The sequence below is a fragment of the Neomonachus schauinslandi genome, chromosome 1 (assembly GCF_002201575.2).
Source record: "Neomonachus schauinslandi chromosome 1, ASM220157v2, whole genome shotgun sequence".
Lineage (NCBI taxonomy): Eukaryota > Metazoa > Chordata > Mammalia > Carnivora > Phocidae > Neomonachus > Neomonachus schauinslandi.
Window position 1 is genome coordinate 41,281,877 of NC_058403.1, and position 16,398 is coordinate 41,298,274.

At 37.6% G+C, this 16,398-nt stretch overlaps 1 protein-coding gene across 1 annotated transcript in view; it reads right to left on the reverse strand.

Annotated features, from left to right (window-relative positions):
* Window positions 1-8,277: 8,277 nt before the first annotated feature.
* The window catches only part of PROS1 (protein S), a 61,807-nt gene continuing 53,686 nt past the window's right edge, over window positions 8,278-16,398 (reverse strand). Inside the window, exons 13-15 of the mRNA XM_021687943.1 lie at window positions 13,922-14,070; window positions 11,648-11,873; window positions 8,278-8,713 (exon numbers count right to left, since the gene is read on the reverse strand). Coding sequence (XP_021543618.1) covers window positions 8,553-8,713; window positions 11,648-11,873; window positions 13,922-14,070 — 536 coding nt within the window. The 3' untranslated portion in view covers window positions 8,278-8,552. The remainder of the gene's footprint in view (window positions 8,714-11,647; window positions 11,874-13,921; window positions 14,071-16,398) is intronic.

Genomic DNA, 16,398 nt, shown 5'->3' on the forward strand with positions numbered 1-16,398 from the left:
GTTGCTAAATACCAGGACAGGAGCTTTTATAACAGACCTGTTAGAAAAGCTGGTTAAGTGTCGGCCCATTCAACCCCTCCCCCCAACTTCTCTCTACCCGTCTCAGACACCCAAATACTTACTTCTATTCTAAGATCAGCTTTGTATTTTACAGGATAGAACAATAAAATCAGAAAGTGTGGTAATTTACAAAAGAACCAATCATGTAAACAAGCTTTACCAATACTCTCCAAAGCAATATAAAGATAAAGTCAAGAGAAAATCTGATACTGCAATCCAACAAGGGTTGTTTTAAAACATTTCTTCAGGGGCGCCTGGCTGGCTCAGTCAGTTAAGTGTCTGCCTTCTGCTCAGGTCATGATCCCAGGGTCCTGGGATCGAGCCCCGCATCCGGCGGGCTCCCTGCTCTGTGGGAAGCCTGCTTCTCCCTCTCCCACTCCCCCTGCTTGTGTTCCCTCTCTCACTGTGTCTCTCTCTGTTAAATAAATAAAATCTTTAAAAACAAAACAAAACAAAAAACATTTCTTCGGAGCCACGGCAAGCAGAGCATGGAAACTACAGAAGAGCTGGTGTCAGCAGATTCCACTACCAAAGTGTTACTTCCTACACAATGGAGGAAGATAATCTAGAAAAAAGAGTTCTCAGCTAGAGTAAGTGTAATGTCAAAAATTTGGTTTGTTTTAAAAGCATACACACTTTCAAACTTTTATTTCTGTATGAAAAGTGTAAAGTTAGGGGTTTTTTTTACACAACTATTATTTTTATAAGGTGTATATATTACATGCTAGATAGAGTAAGTTACTTTTCTTATGGTAGAAGAGGGATTTTTTTTTTGGTATTTGTTTTTAATAAAATCAGAAACATGGCAATATAAGACATAAGTTAAAAACGGGTTGTAGAAATATAACTTTTACTGGATAACTTAAGAAAACTCCTTAGAAACAACAGAAAGCTTTATTTCATAGTGGGCATCTACAGGTGGTGGCCAGGACCCCTTCTTTGCAGTTGCTTGCACACCCACCCCCCTCCCAGCCACCTTGCCTCATGGGCGATGCATTCTGTGATGTACCTTAAAATCACCTGTAGAGTTTTAAAACTCTCCATGCCCAGGATGCATACCAAACTGATTAAATTAGAATCCTGGGCTGGAGTTGGAGCCTGAGGGTTGGGGGGAAAGGGGAAGGGAAGTAAGTGGTCAGTATTTTTAAGGATCTGCAGGTGATTTCACTGTACAGCCAGGTTTGAGAACCACTGATCTAATGTAAGTCCACCGTTGTTGCCTTCCCACTATTTTTGATGGTTCAGAATGAATACTTGACCCAGGCTGGGCAAGTCAAATATTTTCCTTGGAATTCTGGAACTGAGGATGAAAAATAAAAATTATTATTGATCTGCCATCTCTGACCTGTATGTGACATGAACACGTAAATTCAGAAATGGTTGACAGCCATATTCCATGACGTTCCAACTGAACAGTTGAGGAAACCAATATGTATTATTACGGCAAACTGTAGTTGGTCAGAGAAAAACAGCCATGAGAAACAATGTGAGGAAACTTCCTTAGTTCATTACAGCAATCCAACCCCCAGGAATAGTTTTTATCCCTTAAATTCCGTAAGTTAACCAAATACCTTTCAAAAATTCTCTTTTTGCTTATGCTAGTTCCAGCTGAATTCCTGCTGCTTGCAACCAATAGAATCCTAACTCATTTACGGCTGTAATAGAGGAGCATTTCTTGTTAAGTATGGAGATTCTGATTTTTTTTTAGAGCTTTCTAAGAAAGCTGACTGTGACAGATATGAAAGCATGCAGCTTAGACCACTTTTAAGAGACCCTGCTGCATGGAACACAGTTGACTGATAGCTGAAGTTGTTACCTCTCTGGATCCATCTGGGATTCCTCCCAACCAATGACTCAGCACAGTCACAGTATTTCTGCCAGGCCACTCCTGCCTGATGCAGAACTCTGCTGAGGGGCAATATTTCCAAGCATTCCTCATTGACCTAGCTGAAACTTCCTCAGAACTGCACTGAGATATGAGACTCTTCCTATCAACCTATTTCCTTTCTCCTTGTACAGGTATCAGACATACCTGGTACTTGAGGATTCTCCCTACTCATTCCTGCTCTCTCCCACTTTTCCCTTCACCGGTGATTCTCGCAATAAATCTCTTGCCTGTGGTATTAGTTTGCTACGACTGCCATAATAAAATACCACGTACCAGGTGACTTAAACAACAGAAATTTGTTTACTCATTGTTCTGGAGGCTGTAAGTCCAAAGACCAAAGGTATCAGCAGGTCTGGTTTTTCCCAGGGCCTCTCTCTTCTTTGGCTTGCTGATGGCTGCGTTCTTCTTGCTGTCCTCATACGGTTTTTCCTCTGTATGCGTACATCCCGGGTGTGTCTTTCTCTTATAGGACAGCAGTTGTATTGGATTAGGGCCCCACTCTTATGACCTCACTTAACCTTAATTACCTCCTCAAATGCCCTATCTCCAAATACAGTCACATTAGGGTTTAGGGCTTTAACATATGAATTTTGTGGACATGCAATTCAGTTCATAACACTGTCTATTACCTTCTTGGTATCTGCTTCTTGAAGCTTCCAAACTAAGGCACTGAGCAAAGAGTAAAGTGACTTTCTTAGACAAATAGTGAGCCCTGCATCTGTGAAGGTGTTCACACAGAACCTGAAAGGTGGTCCCACTGATTAGGTTTCTATCTGAATTCTAGACCCACATAACTTTTTTTTTTTAATTGAACATGAGCAGTAAAAAAAGTAATCTGAAATCTGGAATACCAAGGTAAAAGCTGATTTAAATTAAGCCATGATATGCAAAGAGTCATAGAAGATACTTTTGCTTTCTGGATTCGACCTCTACATTTCCTTTCTTTTCCATGACCATGTTTGTACATAGACGAAAGGATATTCACTCATGAAGCCCAAGCACCTAGAACAAAGTTTGGCGTATAATATGTGTTCCACAAATACTTGTTGAATCAATGAATTTATTGTTGCCTTCCAAACATGTCCATAGTTATTGCATCTAGTAGGTGCTCAGATTCTGTATGTTAAAAGAATTGAATTGGGGCGCCTGGGTGGCTCAGTCGTTAAGCGTCTGCCTTCGGCTCAGGTCATGATCCCAGGGTCCTGGGATCGAGCCCCGCATCGGGCTGGCTGCTCAGCTGGAAGCCTGCTTCTCCCTCTCCCACTTCCCTTGCTTATGTTCCCTCTCTCACTGTCTCTCTCTCTGTCAAAAAAATAAATTAAAAAAAAATTGAATTGGAGAATTATAATGGTAATGATGTGAACAAGAGATCAGAGGCTAGTGATTTTACTGATTTTTCTCCCTACATTGCCTATCCTGGAAAGTTCAGCCCAGAAAACAGAGTTAACTGAGAAATCTGGGAAGTTTTCCCATAATGATATACAGTTGCATGGCCTTTGAAAACCCCCCAGGTAGTTCTCTGGGGTGGACAATCTGATCACCAGGAAAACTTGATGGTGTCATGCCAATAGCTTTAAGTAATCAGGGCTTACCAACTACAGATCCCTAGTCTTCTCAGGCATTTCTAGAGTATTTTAAAAAACAGAGGGGAAAGTACGGATACCAAGGAGTGTGAGGGCTCAGCTCAAAATGGCCTGGCATGAGAAAAATTTCTTTGAAAGCTACTGTTTTTAGTTTCATATGCATTTGCCAAAGCCTTTCAAGAGAAAGGTTCAACAGCAAGTTTTGTGCTTTGGGGAGATTCTGGAAAAATGTGGTGCCTGAAAGAAAAAAAAAAAAACCAATACTTAAAATTTCCAGACTAATTATTCTACATATTTGGGGGGATATAACAAAGACAGGAATTTCAGGAATGTAGGGGAGCTCTTCCGAGGAGGTAGAGAACACATACTGAGGAGGATGCTACATCACCTCAACAATCAATTCTACCGGAGGGGGCCAGTCAAGCAAGCTTCTTCCTTCATGGACTATGATAGATATGACACTCTCTCTAACCCAGTAGCTTTCATAAACTTGTCATTTTGGCATACTACTGGATTTTCTTTCCTACACTCCCAGGAGTTGCACATTTATATAACTAGCCCACTATTAGTATGCCAGCCATAGCCTGTATGATGTTTGGATTCTCATATGGCCATAGGCTTGAAAGTTCTCACTGTTTTAATTCTAACGTCGACGTCACACCATGTTGAAGAGAGCCCTTTCTCTCCTCTGCATTTCCCCAGATGTAATCTCCCTTGGTGACCACTCTCTTTGGTGTAAACTGGCTAAGCCCTCAATTTCAAAGAGGTCAGAAATAAGGCAAGAAAAGGCAGTGATAGTGGTTGCAAGCCCTTCCACCATTCCTGGCAGAATGTTACAAGACCATCCTTATGAATTCCTATAGAGGATTCCTTGATGATTGACTTTGGGGACATTTTGGCATATACACTCCCTAGCAGCTACGTGGCCGAGAGCTCCACCTCCAGGGCATGGAACATCATCTCCACACCAGTCTTATGGTTGCCATCCTCACCTTGGCTAAACTGGCTGAGTTCCTCTCCTTCTTCTTGCCTCACTATTTCCGGATCTCTTTCTTTCTTTTTCCCTTTTAATTATTACTATGTTCTTTTTGTTTCGTCTTTCTCTTCCCAGACACATTCTTCTTGTTATTTCTATGTCTACCTTTTTCTTGTTTTTCTCCTGGCACTCTTTCCCTCTTTCTTTCTATTTATATTTGTTCCTTCTGTCTGTCTATGCTTGGTTCATTCTTTCTTTACCTATTTTTTTTTTCTCTTTCTATGCTCATCTAGTCTTTTCTGTTTCTCCCTTTTTCTTTCCTAACATTTTCTTCTTTCACATTTTCCTTTCAAATTTCTTTTCTTATAAATTTCTATCTCTACTTAATTATCTCCGTCTCTGTTTAATTTCTTTAATTCTCAGATGTTACTATGAATGTCACCGACCCTTACCTAAGTGTCTACAAAAAAGTATTTCTTTTTGTATTTTTTTCTGTCTCTATCCTCTTCACCCAGTATCATTCTGTGTCCTTTGCTGCTTCTTTTTCCTTTTCTTCTTTATTTTCTATCTTACCAAATCTTTCACTGAATCCACTTTCATATCTTTCTCCTCTTGCTTGCTTTTCTCTTTGTCGTCCTTTTCTCTCCTTCTGGTTTTGTTCACACACACTCACTCACTCGTACCTGTTTCTCTCCCTTTCTCCTATCTCTACTTTCCACTCATTTTTTGTGTTGTGTCTGCCCTACTATATGTGTACGTGTGAACTCACATGCACATGGGAGACATAAGGAGACAGGAGGGAGTGCATGAGGTTAGGGATGAACCCAGAGGCTGGATCTGTGGTTTGTTACTCTGGTTATCCATGGGAATCTTCTGATTCAGTTGTCTGCAATGGGGTCAATGAATCTAAGAAGGCTCTCAGGTTGAGATTTACTGGTTTAATGAGGAAAGCCCTTGAAAGCTAGGATTAATTATCTGTACTTCATGCAATAAGGGAGGTTTTAAGAATTATTGTGAAATACGATCTCTGTGTGAGAGATTATCCGAAAACATTGTGGGAAAGAGGGCTTGGAAGCAGAGAAATGGAACTTCATATATATTTTATTGGGCCTAATTCAAATAGCACTTCTCTAAGCTTCCATTTGTAACCCATTTTTTCCTCCCCATAGCCCCCTGCATACGGTTTATTTCTTTGTTGCAGCTCTTACCAAACTCAGGCTCATATTTGAATTACTTGTCCCATTTCTCTGCTATCTCCTAGACTGAATTTTTTGATGGCAGGACTAGAGCATTTTCTCCATTGTTTTCCTAGGACAATATGTAGCCCAGAGTTCTAATTATAAAAGTTTTCAGAGTCATTGTCAGCATTTCCTTAATTTAATTAAATAATATCACATTTGTCTTCAAAACCATTAAATCGATGATATTATCACCTGAGAATCAAAGACACAGCAAGTTATATGTAGAGCTGAGGACAGAATTTGTTCACTCCAACAATTAGCATTTACTGAGTGATGGGATGACCAGTAAGAAGAGAGGAGCAGTACAGAGTTTCGAATTTGGGCATGGACTCTTGATCCAGACCTCCCTGCCTGGTAACCTGCTAGCTACGTGTACAAAGAAGGCTACGGCTGTATCTATCTTCTAGAATAGCCAGCTGTTAGTCCTGTGTGGCTGCCTTGTACATGCTGAGTTGGCTCAGTAAGACACTCATCCCTGAAGGCTCCAGCTTCAACCCCAGTGTTCAATATGACTCTGTTTAATTAAATTTTTTATATTTATTATACTTATTTATATTTATATAAAATAACTTATTATATTTATTTATTATTTGGGAACTCCAGATAATAACATTAGATTCTTCCTATGTCATTTAAATATTGGCCCAATCCACTCTTCTCTTAAGATCTACTTGAAGAGATCAGATGTATCAAATGGTTTTTCCATCTGGAGACTAGTTACAGAATGAGATTTTAGACTCCACCATTTAAACCTTTAGCAGGAAAGAGGATTTCTCTTGTTCCACAGCAGAAGATCAGATTTTCAAATATAAATTCTCTGGGAAAGCCTGAAGCCAGTTATAGCAAGTAGCCCATGTGTAAGATCATTGTCAGATTCTCATTTGTAAGAAACACCTCCTCACCCAGCTCTCTAAGCCATACCTACATGCATCTCAGAGAGAGATTAAATTTATAAATGGGTCTCTGGAGCCTCTTTGAAGATCACTGCATGTTGGAAGTTTTCTGTTTCTGATGGGAAGTGTGGAATTGATCCCTGTAGTTGTCTTTGTATCTGGGCATAATTAAACACAAATCACAAAACTCCTCCCCAAAGAAAATTCATTTTTCCTTCCCTTCCTTTCTTTTCTTCCTTTTTCATAGGCTTTCAGTTTTCTACTTCTTTGCTTTTTTACACCAACATAATTGTCAATAGTTGCTTGCTGAAATTCATCACCCACAGTACATGGTGGTAAATTGGGAGAAAGATTACATCGAGGAAGATGAGCTAGCACAATTTCTGGCAGGTGTCAAACACTCAATATATGTCACCTTTGCTTTTCTTCCATTTCTGAGCTCCAGTCTATAACTCAACCATAGTTACTGATCAAATATTTGAGCTTTATATCTTTCAACAAAAGAACCACTGTGCTGCAGGAAGACTTACATGTATGTTATATGATTTTATGTTCTGTTCAAAAAGTTGACAGAATATAGATATTATTCACATAAATGTTTGCAATATACTCTAATGTATTATGTTTCATGTGATATAAAATATCTATAGTAGAAAAAAAGTTTATTTTCTAAAACCATCAATTGAGACATCTGATCCATACCTAATGTGACTGGTAGGTTTGGGAGTGATAAAACTACCACTTGGAATGCATTACCAACAAGTACATGGCACTCTAACCCCCTTACTCCAAAGATACAATATTAACTATGTCCTTCTGTGGTTATCCTCTCATTATACCTTTTCTAGCTTTCAGAGTTCTTTTTGTCCTTCAACAATCACATCAGGAAACTTACTCTGGTAATTAAAGTTGGATTCAAGGAAAACTATGCACTTCCACATTATTCATTCTCTCATTCGTTCTTTCCATCTTAGGTTCTGCCTTTTCTAATCTCAAGCTTGCGTGACCCACAGCCAAATTTAAGGACTGTACCCATCCTGGGTTTTGACACCCATTCCAGCACAATCTAGTATGTCTTCCTCATAAAATCCAATTACTAACCAGCAAGATTCATGTGTTCTTATGAAAATTTGTCCCACTTGTTTTTAATTCAGGAAAGCTACTGGTTCAAATGTGAAGCTAAGTTAAAGTCCCTCTGAGGAACTATTTTTGGAGTAAAGCTTTAAAGCCTTCCACTCAATTAATTCTTGATAGGCCGCTGTCTCTCCTTCTGCCCTCATTAGGGAAAAACAAAAATAAAGAGTATCTGCTATGATCAACAGTATTTAGTCACATGCACTCTTGTTTGAGTTTACTTCCTTGCCTTCCAAAAAACACAGATATTTCAGCACTAGGTCATGGTGATAAAATTAAATTTTACTTTGGGCGCTTGGGTGGCTCAGTCGGTTAAGCATCTGCCTTCGGCTCAGGTCATGATCCCAGGGTACTGGGATCGAGTCCCGTGTCAGGCTCCCTGCTCAGAGGGGAGCCTGCTTCTCCCTCTGCCCCTCCCCCCCACTTGTTCTCTCTCTCTTTCTCTCTCTTTCTCAAAAATAAATAAATAAAATCTTTAAAAAAATTAAATTTTACTTTTAATGAAGTAATGTCATTTGTAGCAAAAAATTCAAATTAGAAATGTTTATATATTTCATTATTTAATTTCTAGGCAGCAATAGAGGTAAGAATTTTTAAATGTGATTTGTACCACAAGAGGATCTTGTTCTTCTTGAAAAAGGACCTTTTTTAAAATTCCAGGAAAGCCAAAGTACCATAAAAAATCAAGGCCTGTACATTGCAGGGAAAAACCCTTCAGCTATTATTGAAACATAATTACATACAGGAAAAATGTATTATCAGTACAGGAAAGAAGCCTTAAGAATTCTCTGTGCTTTTTGAAACTGATGGACACGAGTGAGCTCTGATATCATTATGCTTAGAAACGGCTTCATCCAGATCCAACCGAACACCATTAATGTTCACTTCCATACAGCCATTATAAAAGGCATTCACTGGTGTGGCACTGAATGGAATATCTGTAAAAACAGAATATTAAAATATTAACCCAAGACTTTTGGCATCTTATTTGCTTACAATTAGAGGAACTATTCAAACTTCCCATTTCCAACCAAATTCTAATCATAAAGGAAAAATTAATAATGTAATTATTCAATAAATTTATATTAAGTGACTTCTATGTATATAAGGTATTGTGCTTGACACTGGATTCAGCATATCATCAGTTCCTCTGATTTCATAAACACAGTCTCATTAAAACCTAAGATAGATAAACACTTTAAAAAGAATAAAAAAGAGCATATTCTTACCTGTGATGTTCTATTTTATTATTTTCTTCTTAAGTCTGAGCAACAGTTTAAGCACTGTTAAATCATTTTTTCAACTCCAAACTATAGCTACATGGAAATCTTTTTAAAATGCTGTGATAAATGTATCTCTTTTATTACTGCTGGAATAAAAGCAGATTTCTATATTTTCCTAAAAATAGCTTCTTGCTGAGCATACAATGTCAGGTCATGATAGGAAATTCACTTTATGTACTGTTTAGTGTTCAAAAAATAATTTTAATAATGCTTCAGTGAATAGGGCCTTTGGGCCTTTCGACACTTTCACTCTCCTCATCAGACTTAATACTTTAGTAACACCCTTGAATTCCTAAGAACAATGGTTCATTTTAATAACATCTATCTCTCTACTTGCTTCTTTTTTTGGCATCTCCTCCCCATGAATTTAGTTCCCAATGGACATTTTTCAGCCTTTATTCTTCTTTCTTAGTACCTTATACAAAAAACATACAGGTCAAATTTTCCACCTTTAATTTGCCAACGCAGTGAATAAAGTCCATACTTTTCTAGGGGCTCACAGCATTCTTTATGAAACCCTTTCAAGTCTGGCTGAGCATCAAGATTATGCCACTATTATAAAAATCCTCAGAAATATCAATTTCCCCTGATTTCTAATTCATAGCATGCAATTGAATATGCCTATTTTGCATATCAACTGGTAATTTACCTATCCCACTGTTTACACTCCTAATATCTCAATTGCCAGTTCTCCTCAATTTTCCTCACTCTCTAAACACATCTTGCCTGAAGTCAATCTTCAGTGCTGATGCCAAAGTCCTGGAACCATTAAAATTTAATAGCTTTACTTCTTTTCAACTCTTTCATTGTTTGTCTGATTTACTAAAATGGCATTCAACTAATTTGCAATAAGGTAGTAAGTGGATTTCAATATAGAATTCATTCATTTGAACTAAAATTATACTTCTTAATAATTAACCACAGTAACTTAACTTTCTATTAACCATGCTAACTTATCTATTTATCTATCTATCCATAACTTTTAGAGCATCCTTACTTCTATCCCACAAAAACCCACATAAAATTTCCATATATGAAAAATGAAGGCCCTGAGCAGTTAAAAGTAAGAAAATGAAGGTTACTAGAAGTCCAGACATCAAACTCAGAATTTTCCCTGAGAATAACCTGCACATGGTATTTGAAAATATTTCTCAAAAACTTTCTGCCTCAATTATTTTTTGCCATTTAAAGTAAAATGTTGATGCCAATTTCATATTTTCCAATATTAAGTCAGAGATGAATGTGCTTTGCCTCCAGTTTTCTCCATCTTATGGTAAACGGACTCTCCACCCACACAACTCCTCATGGCGGATACCTAAGAAAGAGATCCTTATACCTGCCTTTCAATCATTAAATCCTACTAATGTTGTTTTTCACATGCATCTCCCATCTAATCACTGTGCCCCATCTTCACTGCCATCATCCTAGTCCAGCAGCTTCTTCATCTGTAACATAGGGATAATAATAGCACCTGACTCACAGGTCTGTTTTGAAAGTTAAATAAGTTGATCCCTCCTAAGCACTTTCAACGATGCCAGACTATTTATTATGCACTGATTGATGGCAGTATAGTTGTTGCTTCTGTTACTGTTACTGCTTCTCCATCTGGACCACTTCAGCAGTCCCCGGCTCCTCTCATCCCACTTTTGCCTCCCCCCTGTCCATCTCCATCCATCACGTGGGGTGGGTTTTTAAAATGATAATATTGATATACAATTTCCCTGTCTAAATTTTTTTAAAGACTCCCATGGCTCTTGTAATAAGACTCAGGACCCCGAACCAGGTCTACAAACCACCCCCCGACACACACCCAGTTCTCAGCTTCCTCATCCTGTATCTCCCTTGCTCAATGTGTTTTCACCACACTCATCGTCTATATATTCCTCAAGTGTATCCACCCCCCGTTTTGCCCACACATAGACCATTTTTACTTGCATATTAATTCCAATTCCCGCCCTATCACTTGGTTAAATTTAACACGTCCATTTATCATATTTATATCTTAGCCTTTTCTTCAGAGAGCTCATTCTTGGCTGGCACAACCAGGCCAAGTCCCCATTTTTAGGCTCTGAAAGCAATTCATACTTTTCCTTCGTAGAAGTTATCACAATTTAATTATTCTGATATTTTCTTAATTGGTTATTTGATGTCTGCCTCTGTACTAGATTGTAAAAGGCTTAGCAGCAGGAATCGTATCTGTTTATTAATATAGCCCTACCACCTGGGGTGTAGGTTCTTAATAAATAAAAGGTAAATGATGGATGAATTAAAGAATAAAGATTGAACTCATAAGACTACTGTGAGAATGAACTGAAATAATAAATACTTTCTAACTAGGATAGTCAAATGCAACAAAACTTGGGTTAGTTTTAGTTCACCATTAAAAAATAAATAAACAAAATATACCCATAAAATGTCAATATAAGTCCCCAGGAAAAGAAAAATGGATACTGGAATTTTGTCTTCCCTTCTAAGTCCTTTTGCTAAGATTACATATTTAAAATACTATCAATTTGATTAAAAATATAACTTTTTAAAACTTTTTAAATATAATTCTGAAAACAAAACAAAAAAAAGGTAAGAAGATACCTGGAAGGCCACCCAGGTAAGTAGTTACTGTCCCTTTCATTGCTTTGTCCAAAATGGCCAACTGTCCTTGAAGGTTTTCAGAGGAGATGATGTCTTTTTTAAGTGGAGTGAACAGCTCCAGATTGTTTCTGTTGACTCTTAATTCCAGATGGAATTGTTGACTGGAACACAGACTTATGGCCTCTATCTGAAACATTATCATATTTTCAACAGATACGAGGATATCCTGAAAAACAGAGCAAAGATTCAATATAAGCAAGTATTGATGGTAATGCCACTTAAGAGTGACTTTTGAGTCACATCACAATTTTTAAAAATACATTAGTTTTACAAATTTCAGGCTCAGCTAAGATATAAATGGTTAGTGGCTTCTGAAAATTCAATACACCAACTTGTTTTACCAAAGATGGGAACCTAAAGTCGTGTGTTAAGCACTATTTTTCTGTTTGTGAGCCTTCCTAACTTCAAAACTTACATGTGAAAAATGAAGGAGTTGAATCACTCTTTGTTGGGGAAAAGGCTTGGAAAATTTCAAGTGCTTGAGTAAGTACATGCCAGCAAGACTGAAAGGTCTGTGTGTGCCACATAAGCAATCTTATTAAGACCTGGGGCAAAATAAGTGAAAAAGTCCTGAGAGGGGAAAGTCAGGGATCACCAGCAGTAAGTTACGGAGTATTTGCCAGAAGATATTCAAAAGAGAAAATGTATTCATTTTGCTGAACTTTTCAAACTGCTGAGACACAGAATTACTTAACCTCTTGACAGGGATCTATGCATATACCTTATATATGTATACAGGAAATGTAAAAAGAAAATAAAGTCAAGGGGCGCCTGGGCAGCTCAGTAGCTTAAGCGTCTGCCCTCAGCTCAGGTCATGATCTCAGGGACCTGGGATCGAGCCCCATGTCAGGCTCCCTGGTCCAACCGCCCCCCTGCTTATTCTTGCTCTCTCTCTCAAATAAATAAATGAAATCTTAAGAAAAAAAAGAAAAGAACATCAAAACTAGGAACATGGCTGTTATGAGATGGTAGAAAGATAGTCTGAAGTACCTACTTAGGAATCCAAGTCTATACTTCGCAAATACGGGTTATTTGAGGAAATCTGTTACTATTACATATCCATATCCTTGAACTCACTAATAATCTTAAAATGGTCAGCAGACAAACTGTTCCAGAATGATCAATAGTATGTGGAATTATGTTATGAAATACTGTACACAGATATTGAGATGGCAATCTGACATGGAGGAAAAAAAAAAGGAGCCATGAAGTCAAACACAAAAGATAAAATAAATATCAAAGACGTGGCATGCATTAATCTCCTCTACTGCAGGGATATAGTGCTGAAGATAGGATTTCCATTTTGTTTTTTAAAAAAAGTAAACAAAAAGCTGGAATCTAAATGTAGCAAGCTCCTGTGGTAGACTAGAGATAAAAACTCAGCAGGATCTCCTTAGGTGGATTATGCTTAACCACTAGAAACTCCCTGCAATCATCGTTGAGCTGAAAACAACATACCTTTTTATTGCTACAGACATTATTCAATGACATGCTTCTTTCTAAAAGCTACAGAGAACATCCAAGCCAACCTTGGCTCAGACACAAGCTTCTTGCTCTAACTTGTTGGAATCCACTGTGGATAACACATGGTCAGAACTATTAGCCTCTGGTGGAAGGCTGAATAATACAGATCTTCTGATAACGCTCATGTTTCCTTTTATCCAAGAGTTTTTTCCTGTTCGTCCTCCTAATTTCAAATGAGAGTTGCCAGCAAGAAGCCAGGTGGACTGGTTTTAGTTTTCTCCAGTCCTTCCTAATTTACTCGTGGGAGAAAAGATTAAGAGTGCCAGAGAGCACAAAACATTATAATTAGGCACAGAATATCTAAGACTGAATTTTAATCAGACTCACTTTTATTTTGTTAGTACAGACTATGACTCCCATAATATTTCGAGGATTTAAATAAAGGTGGATCTCTATGTACTCTGGGAAGGGTCCAGGCAACCTGTGTGTGAGTCTGATCTTGGCTGTGGATGCACAGTAACAGGCTTTTCTCCTCTCTACTTCCTGGATCAGACCTTAGAAATAAGCCAGCAAAAAAGTAATAATAATGGACATTTTTTGAGTCCTTATTGATGTGCTGGAGACTGTGCTAAATACATGTTATCTCATTTAATCACCAAAATAACACTTCGAGGTAAATACTGCTAATATATCCATTTTACAGATAAAAAACAAAACAAAACAAGAATCACAAAAGTTTAGTGAAATTACCTGAAGCTTTTCAGAGGCAGAGTCTACCAAGGACAAGGCAAAGGGCACAGTATTACCAGAAACCAAGGCGAACATAACACCAGTGCCCGTGGATGGGCGAATGTTCAAGGACACATTTACTTGCCAGTCCTCAGCATTGGATATATTACCTGTTTAAACAATAAAACAGAAGTAGGATCAGTGTACTCCTAAAGTATGCCAGAAGGAATTATTACAATCTTACTAATACTCAGAGCCATTTTTGTGGAATACTAAAGGTTTTCATTCTCCTTCCTCAGTGACCTATAAAACCAAGGCAAAAAAACAAAAAACAAGAACCATTTTTTTAAGTGCAGGCAAGACACACAAAAATGGAGCCCCAGCCCTCTGGTCTTCCTAGAATAAAATTCGAGATGTGGTGTTTCAGAAGATTATGAATTTCTCCTGTTTGCTCTTTTACAGGTATTCTTTCTGCCTCCATATTCACCATTGGTCCAATCTCAGAGTGGTCATATTTTAAAGTACACATTTAGAAGGAAATTCAACAAATTTATTGTAATGTTTCTGAGGGAATATTTGGATATGGCTGCCATCACCACCCTACCATTCCTCATCCATAAAGGGCTCAGTTCAAAGCAGTGGGAAAGAAAAATATGATTTATACAAATAGGGGAGTTTGGGGAGTTTGATAGTAGAGAAATATTCTGAAATCAACAGTTAACTCTAAAATTCTAACAGGAACTCTTCTTCTGCGATTCTCTTGTCATAATAGTTAACACTCATTTTCTTCATTACTAGGTTAATTGTCTATCCCACTAGAGTGCAAGCCCTACATGTCTCTATGACCACTTTGTTTTCCACAGTAGTCACTCAACAAATAGTTGAATTGATATGTTCCAAAATAGTTTAATTCCTAAAAGTACTGAGGCATCTGGGTGGCTCAGTCGATTAAGCATCCGACTTCGGCTCAGGTCATGATCTTAGGGTCCTGGAATCGAGCCCTGCATCAGGCTCCCCGCTCAGCAGGGAGTCTGCTTGTCACTCTCCCTCTTTCTCTGCCCCTCCCCCGTTCATGCTCTCTCTCTCTCTCTCTCTCTCTCTCAAATAAATAAATAAAATCTTTAAAAAAATATTAATTCACATTTTGAGTGAAGTTTTCCTTATTTAATATGAAGTAATATAAAATAATACCTCAAATACCACTTATAGGTTTTGAAAAGGTGAATGTGAGTGGAGAAAATATTTTCCCCTTGACAAGATGGTCTTCCATTTAGCCACATCAAATGCTATTGCATTGTTCATTTATCATCTTTTTTTTAAGATTTTATTTATTTATTTGTCAGAGAGAGTGTGTGCATAAGCAGGGGGAACGGCAGGTAGAGGGAGAAGCAGGCTCCCTGCTGAGCAAGTAGCCTGATGAGGGACTCGATCCCAGGACTCTGGGATCATGACGTGAGCCAAAGGCAGACGCTTAACCAACTGAGCCACCCAAAAGTCCCTATTTACAATACACTCATTTATATACATGTGTATTTATATACAATATAATCATTTTGAAATAAGTAAATTTACTATAAGGTATTAATGAACTCAAACTAAAACATGCAAGCGTACAAAAATTATAATGTAACATTAAATATTAATTTAAAAATAGGTCACTTTCAAGTTATCCATGAAGTAACTAATTGCTTATGAAAGTAATTTTTTTTCAGATACAATAGAACTCTTACTTTCATTTTCTTTTCAGAGAGTTTTTCCTTTGAGCAAATTATTGTGGGCCTAGTTTTTTCTTATATTCAGTCATCAGCCCCAATTAAAAAAAATTTTTTTTAAATCTTTCATATACAGAACAGAACTAAAGTTAAAGACATTGCATTACTTTATGTTAAGAACATAAAAAGTACTAGTGTAAGATTCTTCCTTAAAACTGTAGTAATACTTTTTTAGACTGCAAATAAACACATTTAAAATACAATTTTTCATTAAAGCAGAGATATCAGATTAACACTAAATTTATAATACAAAGTATTAGTAGCTCAAATAATGAATTCCTAAACAGAAAAAGACAAAGAACCTAATAAGATAATTAAGATATAAAAATAGCTAATAAACACATGGAGAGATATTTAACAGTAGAAATTGGGATAATAATATTTAAAACTACAAGATTTAGTTTTTCAACTCTCAGATTGGAAACAAATCTCAAGCATACACTTTCTTATTTTGTTGGTAGAAGTATAAATTGAGGAGCACCTGGGTGGCTCAGTCGGTTAAGCGGCTGCCTTCGGCTCAGGTCATGATCCCAGAGTCCTGGGATCAAGCCCTGCATCAGGATCCCTGCTCGTCCGGGAGCCTGCTTCTCCCTCTTCCTCTGCCCCCTCACCCCCCCACCCCGCTTGTGATCTCTTTCCCTCTGTGTGTGTCAAATAAATAAATTAAATCTTAAAAAAAAAATAAGTATAAATTGATAAAACATCTTTGGAAGAGAATCTAACTGA